This window comes from Otolemur garnettii, unplaced genomic scaffold (genome assembly GCF_000181295.1).
Source record: "Otolemur garnettii isolate 467f Iridium unplaced genomic scaffold, OtoGar3 scaffold00003, whole genome shotgun sequence".
Classification (NCBI taxonomy): domain Eukaryota; kingdom Metazoa; phylum Chordata; class Mammalia; order Primates; family Galagidae; genus Otolemur; species Otolemur garnettii.
The window spans coordinates 37,680,975-37,688,335 of NW_003852398.1; the positions used below are offsets into that span (position 1 = coordinate 37,680,975).

Below are 7,361 nucleotides of genomic sequence, written 5' to 3' on the forward strand. Positions count from 1 at the left end.
AAAAAAAAAAAAAAGAAATGTATGGATAGAAATATGGGCATACGCACGTATACAAACACATAGTGCCTTACCAGACACAAGCTGAAAAGGGTTCCCACAGTTGGAGATGTCTGCATGATCTGGCAAAGGCTAAGAAAGAGATAATATCCATCATGATTCAAGTTCAGACACACTGACAGAATTCCAGGAAGCCCTTTTCAGTTCTCCCCTGCATTCATGAGCTATAGGGATGATAGAGACTCCAAAGTGTTCTCTTCCTCTTCTTCCCAAAGTTAGTGAGTAAAACAATCCATATCTTCCAACATTTCAAACCCTTCTCCACCCAAGTTTTGGTGTCCCTTCTCTATTGTGGAAAAATCCCTGCCCCCTTCCTTTTGGGCTGGGTTTTGAGCCTTTAGTGGCCTCTTCCAGTACAAGTACTATGATTCATACAGCACAGGACAAGGGTAAAGTAGTAGCAACAAACAGCCTCAGAAAAAAGGGGGAGGGGGTGGCAGAGAAGCAGGAAGACTGGTCTTTTACCAAACTGATGCTGAAGCGTGTGCATTTCAGCTCATCCAGAGTCTGCTTCTGTAGCTGCTCAGTGATCAAGGTTATCATGATTCTCCCCAGGATTTGACTTGCACACTTTGGAGCAAATGATGGATGTCTTTCCTGTTGTTCTTCCAGACCTCACTCGTGAGCCGTCTTCTGACACTGGAGCACCATTCTAGCACCATTGGGACTTCCCTCTCCAGTCATGCCTGCTGAGTCTGCCAATTAGAGGGACCAGCCCCAGGTGATATTAGAAATGTACCTGGTCCAGAGATGGAAAATGCATGGCACACATACCATAGGACCCCTATGCCAGGCCTCTGGCAGACATCATAAATTTATCACAGCTCTTTCCTACTAAGCTAACACACAACCTCAGAAACATTCTGAACTTGACACTCCAGATACCCAGTAAAATAAACTGGAGTTCACAATCAAGTTGAAACTTATTTCTCACTCCTACCCTGGTTTACCATCTGTTGTTTTTAACTGGTATATTAGCACCACTTAGAAAATAGTTCCAGGGCAGCACCTGTGGCTCAGTGAGTAGGGTGCCAGCCCCCATATACCAAGGTTGGTGGGTTCAAACCCAGCCCCAGCCAAACTGCAACAACAAAAGAAAAAATAGCTGGGTGTTGTGGCGGGTGCCTTGGGAGGCTGAGGCAAGAGAATTGCCTAAGCCCAGGAGTTAGAGGTTATTGTGAGCTGTGACATCACACTACTCTATGGAGGGCTATAAGTGAAACTCTGTCTCTACAGAAAAAAAAAAAAAGATAGCTCTAGTTGGGCAGTGCCTGTAGCTCAAGGAGTAGGGCACCGGCCCCACATACTGGAGGTGGTGGGTTCAAACCCAGCCCTGGCCAAAAAGAAAAGAAAAAGAAAAAAAAAATAGCTACAGTGAGACAAAGGGATACCCAAATGGTTATTTTCATCCAGGCCAGCCCAATATTTAATCTTCCACTCAGAATCAAAGAGAGTACCCCTCTCCTAGACTACAGAAATAGTAATGGAGAACAAAAAGTAGCGGTTATAGGCATGACTGTCTACTTCAGACCAGAGTAATAGGATTTTGTGTCTTTCCATAGCCTGAATAGTTGATATATTATTATCTTCCAAAAGACACCATGTATTTTCTCTTGTAAAATGTAAAGAGGATAAGGAAATGGTCAGCGTAATTCCAAATACATTCAGCTCCACAGATGTTATAAACAACAGCTCCATGACTTCATGCAACTAAGTTTTTACCTGACCTGACTCAAAGCCTGTGGACACAATCAAGATTCTTTCTCAGGGTCAATTTCTTTTTCTTTCTTTCTTTTTTTTTTTCTTTTTGTCAATTTCTAATAGGAATAAACTACCAGAGAATAGGGTTCAAGCCTACACAACTCCCTGAGGGGGGTCTGGCTCAAGGGAAGAGGGGAGGATGACATAGTGTCTTCATTTTGTTCTGCCTATTCCCAGGAATGACCAGCAGGCAGACAGGCTCATCAAAATGGATACAGCATTAGCAGTCCAGAGAACAAATGATCAAGAAATCTAAATCTTGGCTCAGCACCTGTAGCTCAAGCGGCTAAGGCGCCAGCCACAAACACCACAGCTGGCTGGTTCAAATCCAGTCCCGGCCTGCCAAACAACAATGACAACTACAACCAAAAAATAGCCAGGTGTTCTGGCGGGTGCCTGTAGTCCCAGCTACTTGGGAGGCTGAGGCAAGAGAATTGCTTAAGCCCAGGAGTTTGAGGTTGCTATGAGCTGTGATGCCACAGCACTCTACCTAGGGTGACAGCTTGAGGCTCTGTCTCAAAAACAAAAGAAATCTAAATCTTAATTTGATTTTCTGTGATATTTTAGCAGATCATTTAACATTCCTTGGTCTCAGTTTATGCATACATAAAGTGGGCAGAATAATCTTAATCTGTCACAGGAACAATATATAACATGAAATATCAAAATGTACAAAAGCATACCATCTGGCCTGTAAAAATAGGAGTCCACATCAACTTCCATTTCTCATTTCTCCTGTTTAAGGCTCTTCAAAGCCTCAGAATGCCAAAAGTAATGATATAATCAAAATAAAGAAGGCAATAGGATCTCTATCTCAGCTGATGCCATCCTCCCTAACCTGCACAGGAAGGGAAGCCCAAGAGGGCTCTCTCTTCTGTGACCTTGGGGGCAGATCATTCTCTACTAAAAAGAGGGGCTCATTTCTATCCCATTCCTACTTCAGAGGGAGGCCACAGGAAAAAGCAAAGAAATACACTTGCATGTACTTAGAGTTCTTTGGAAGAAAGGTGCAGAAGTCAATCATCATTATAGTTAACTATCATTTCAATGCATAATTATTACCACCCTGAACAAAGTTCTAGCTTCCTAAGAGCTCCTTTTGGTTGCTTCCTCTATATTCTTATGGGAGAAACTAAAGCTTCTATCTCTTCTGCTCTTGGTTTCTTAACTTTGGCCTCAAAAAATCAACCAGAGAAGGAACCTAACTGCAAGCTTTTACCCTAAAGACCCAAGGCCTTAGGCTGACCAGCCATGAGGAGCAGGGAGTGAAGAAAACTATTTCAAGCTTTCATGAGGCTGGACAAACAACAAACTCCCAGTCCTCTCTAGGATCAAGTGAAGAGGGTGATTTTCTGTTTTTCTGCATCTTAATTGTTGGGATGTGGCCACACACAGCGGTAATTGGAACAATGCAACTACCACCAAGCAACTGATACTCTCAGCCTGAGTTTCCTAAAACAGGCCAGGCTGAGAGGGGGAACAGAACGGAAGCCATAAGGAATCAAACCAGGACACAAAAGAAGGCAAACCAGCTCCACGAGGGGCCTCTCCTTTCTCAGGCAGGCATTGAAAAAAGTGTAAGAAGCCCTCTCTAGCCGCCTTTCTTCCCCTTCCATTTTATATACCTGAAGGGTTGAAAAGCCCTGAACGTTCACTAAACAAGTTAAAACTTCTCAGCTTAACAACTGGCACCCGGCTCAGCCCTTCAGAGCAGCAGGCCGCTAGGCCAATCCAGCAACCCCACCAGGCCTAACTCTCAACCCAAGATTTCCCTCCACTACCAGTACTCTAAAATAAAGACCAGACCTCCACCTCATCTTTTATTGGGTGACAAAAAACCCTGACATTTGTGTTTCAGGGATGCTGACATTGAGTTGAAACCTGGACAACCTAGGATCAAGTCAGCCCAAAGGGGAGGAGAGTCACAAATCTCCTGTGGACCTTCCCCCCAGGTCCCAGACCCACATCTCTAGGGGAGACTGAAGGAAAACATGAGGCAAGGTGGTGCACAGACAGGCAAGTGGAGACTCAAGTGCTCTTCTCCCATATGGTTCTGGTGGACATGGGGTGACAAGTGGCGAGCACCCCTCCCCCCAGCCCTACGAAGAAGGAAAAAGCTAGGCCCCTCCAATCTTCAATCTCTCCCTCTGTTGCCCTGCCTGTCCCCGCGGGGTGGGGCATGGGGCGTCCGCAGGTTCTGGGGGCGAGGGGGGGGCGCCAGGGCTTGCTTAGGGGGCCTGTCGCTCTCCTCTTCCCACTCAGGTTCCATCATCTGGCCGCAGGAAGCGAACTCAGGACGCCGGGGATAGGGAGAGTCTGGGACTTAGCACTCCGCCTCCCCCTCCCCCACTGGGTCCCGTGCTATCCCCGCGGAGGCGGCCTGCGAGGCCCGGCCGCCACTGCAGCCGAACTAGGAAAAGAAAAAAGGGAAGGAGGGAGGGACGCTCCAGGTACCCGCCCCGAGGCCCCAGCGCCACCTGCCCTCCACCACCTACCGCAGCTCTTCAAGCTCCCAGGGCCGCAGCCGGAGCAGCTCTGAGCGCTCCGTTCGCCCCACGGTGCCCTTAAAAGGCGCTGGCGCGAACCAACGAGTCCCTGAGGAGAGTGGGGGAATAGCTGCGATTCGCAGAATCCCGCTGAACCGGCCGCAGAGGCCCCAGCCCCGTGTGGTTTATCTCTCAGAGTCTTTCTCCGGCAGCGATGTCTGGAATCAGCCTGACGCTTTGATTTAGGAATGGGAGTGGTTTCCTCACTAACGACTCACCCCCTCCAAAATATCGCAGAGAGTGGATGGGCCCAGTTGGAGGCATCGCTTGAAACCCGCGGGGGAGGCCATGTCGGAAGAAGGTAAACAAAGTCCCCACCGTTGCCCTCAGTTCCTACTTCGGTCCAAATGCGGCCGCCCACTCGCTTCACACCGCGTAGCGGAGTTAGCTACAGTGCCTCTCACCTGCTCTCCTGCCCCGCCCTCTATGGCCACCTCTCTGAAGGAATTCCCCCTTCCCCCAGCAAAAGGACCCGTCCGCAGCGCGAAGGCTTCTGGGAGGCGTAGTCCAAGTACCGATTAGGGCCTGCTTTTGGTCCCAGGAGCCCTTCTTCTAGCTGCCGGATGGGCTGGAACCTTAAAAACGCAGGATTTGTGGTGGCAGCGGGGCCATTTCCACTTCGTTCTGTAATTTGCCTTCACCCAAAACACTTTATAAAGCTCAGGATGGCCCAGGTCTCTTCACTCCCTCTCCTTCCTCTCGCCCCCCCACCAGCAGGATGAGGTAATGGGATTGTGATTATGACATCATAGGCGGTTCAGTTGCTTGCGTGGGGCGGAGGACGTGGGAGGAGAAATACGGTGGTTATACCTGGACCACTTTCCTTATGACAGAAAGGGAGGGAGGAAACAGGCAGATGGGGGAAAGGTGTTGACGGCGCTGTATTTCTTCTTTAGGAAGACCAAACCACCTTTTTTAAGTCTCCATCACTACCACCACTTCCCCCCTCAGCCAAAGTTTATGTCCTTTTAAAAGAGATTTGAATGTAGCTGATAGTAGGTGAAGAAATAGGATAGATGGTTTCTGGCTCCTGTGTAAATTTGAGTCTTAGTATCAAAGAGCGAAAAGAAAAAAAGGGAAAAGAGAGGTTTTAAGCAATGCCTTTGTTGTTATCCCTTTGTAGAGCACAGTTTCAGATTTATTTTATAATTGATTGCAAAGTAGTGATAATACAAATAATCTTCACTATTACACTTAGCAGCAAGTCTTCTTTCTGAAAGACATTTGTTTTCTCTAAATATTTTGTGCCCGGCTCGGCGCCTATAGCTCAACCGGCTAAGGCGCCAGCCACGTACACCTAAGGTGGCGGGTTCAAATCCCCAGCCCGGACCCGCCAACCTACAATGACGGCTGCAACCAAAAAATAGCCGGGTGTTGTGGCGGGCGCCTGTGGTCCCAGCTACTTGGGAGGCGGAGGCAAGAGACTCGCTTGAGCCCAGGAGTTGGAGGTTGCTGTGAGCTGTAATGCCACGGCACTCTACCCAGGGGGGACAGCTTGAGGCTCTGTCTCAAAAAAAAAAAAAAAAAATGTATAAATATTTTGTGCCCTTCTCAAGACCAGGACAGGTAAGTAGTTGTGATCAGCTACAAAGTGGAGCCAGTGGTGGGGATCTTCCTCACAGAGCCAGGGAGGGGAGGAGGCAGGAACCACCAAGTCTGCAAACTGAAAAAGAAAAGTATAAAACTAATTGAGAAAATGGGGGTGGAGAGATTTGCCTTGCATATCTCCCCCCCCCTTGGCAAAAGTGAAGGAGCAGAGGCAAGGGCCATGAAGTACAGGAGACATTGTGTCCAATAATCACACTTATGTGCCAGACACAATGCTACACACTTTAAATAAATATGTATTCTCATTTTTCCTTACAATCCAATGAAAATCTTATTTGACAGGTGAAACAGCCCAAGAGGTTGGCAAAAGTTATCAAAAGACAGTCTGAGACTAAAAGCCCTTGCTCTTTACCACTAGGCTGTTCCTCTTTCTATTAGGAACTATGCTTACTAAAGTTAAAAGATTAAGTAAAAGAAGTAGGCATTTACTCTTGGCAAAACATTTAAAAACCAAGATACTTACTTAAAAAAAAAGCAAATTGGGCAGTGCCTGTGGCTCAAAGGAGTAGGTCGCCGGCCCCATATACTGGAGGTGGTGGGTTCAAACCCAGCCTCGGCCACCAAAAACTGCCCCAAAAAAGCAAATCTGCAATTCACGTTTTTAGATCTCACTGCAAAGGCAGGATATCCCCCTTTTCATCAAGTATAAAATAGCTCCCCTCTACTCCAGGGCAGCCCAACACTCCTGCCCATAATTAAATCTCCTTGTGCTACTTTGAGGTTTTTTTTGTTTTTGTTTTTTTTTTTTTACTTATTCCTGCAGTATATTTCTGCTGCCCCTTTTTGTTCATGGGCCATTAATTTGAACCCCATCTTAATGGTGCCTCATGAGCCAAACCCGATCTCTGTCCCTGCTCCAGTGGTATTAAGCTGAGGATACTAGTTGAGCTTTCTCCTGATCTCTGTCCATATTCTGAGGGTTCTAGTTCCTGGAGCCAGTTATCCAGGAGGTCATCCAAAGGGGTAGAATCCATTGGCTCTAAGAGACTATTTCTTCACGAAGAAGGCAGGAGACTCCAAGGAACATGTACTCATTCAGATCCTTCCTTTTCACCCAGTGAAAACTAAACCACTGAAAAGTGGGTAGAGGTAGGCCTTAGCTCATCACTCATGAAAGGAACCAGGAACAGAAAACATAGCCCTCAACCCCCTGCCTTGCAGAGGCTGACTGAGGGGGTCCCAGGAATGTAGGGCTCTTCTCCACTGTCTGATCTGGGCATCCCAGGAGCGACGACTATATTTCCTTTTTTTGTTTTGTTTTGTTTTGTTTGAGACAGAGCCTCAAGCTATCCCCCTGGGTAAAGTGCCATGGCATCACGGCTCACAGCAACCTCCAGCTCCTGGGCTCAAGCGAGTCTCCTGCCTCAGCCTCCCAAGTAGCTGGGACTA

The 7,361-nt window shown here is 47.5% G+C and overlaps 1 protein-coding gene across 1 annotated transcript in view; it reads right to left on the bottom strand.

Moving 5' to 3' along the window:
- The window catches only part of FAM53C (family with sequence similarity 53 member C), a 14,338-nt gene extending 9,732 nt beyond the window's left edge, over positions 1 to 4,606 (bottom strand). The window contains exons 1-3 of the mRNA XM_012808770.2: positions 4,314 to 4,606; positions 523 to 752; positions 72 to 129 (exon numbers count right to left, since the gene is read on the bottom strand). Coding sequence (XP_012664224.1) covers positions 72 to 129; positions 523 to 600 — 136 coding nt within the window. The 5' untranslated portion in view covers positions 601 to 752; positions 4,314 to 4,606. The remainder of the gene's footprint in view (positions 1 to 71; positions 130 to 522; positions 753 to 4,313) is intronic.
- Positions 4,607 to 7,361: the final 2,755 nt, after the last annotated feature.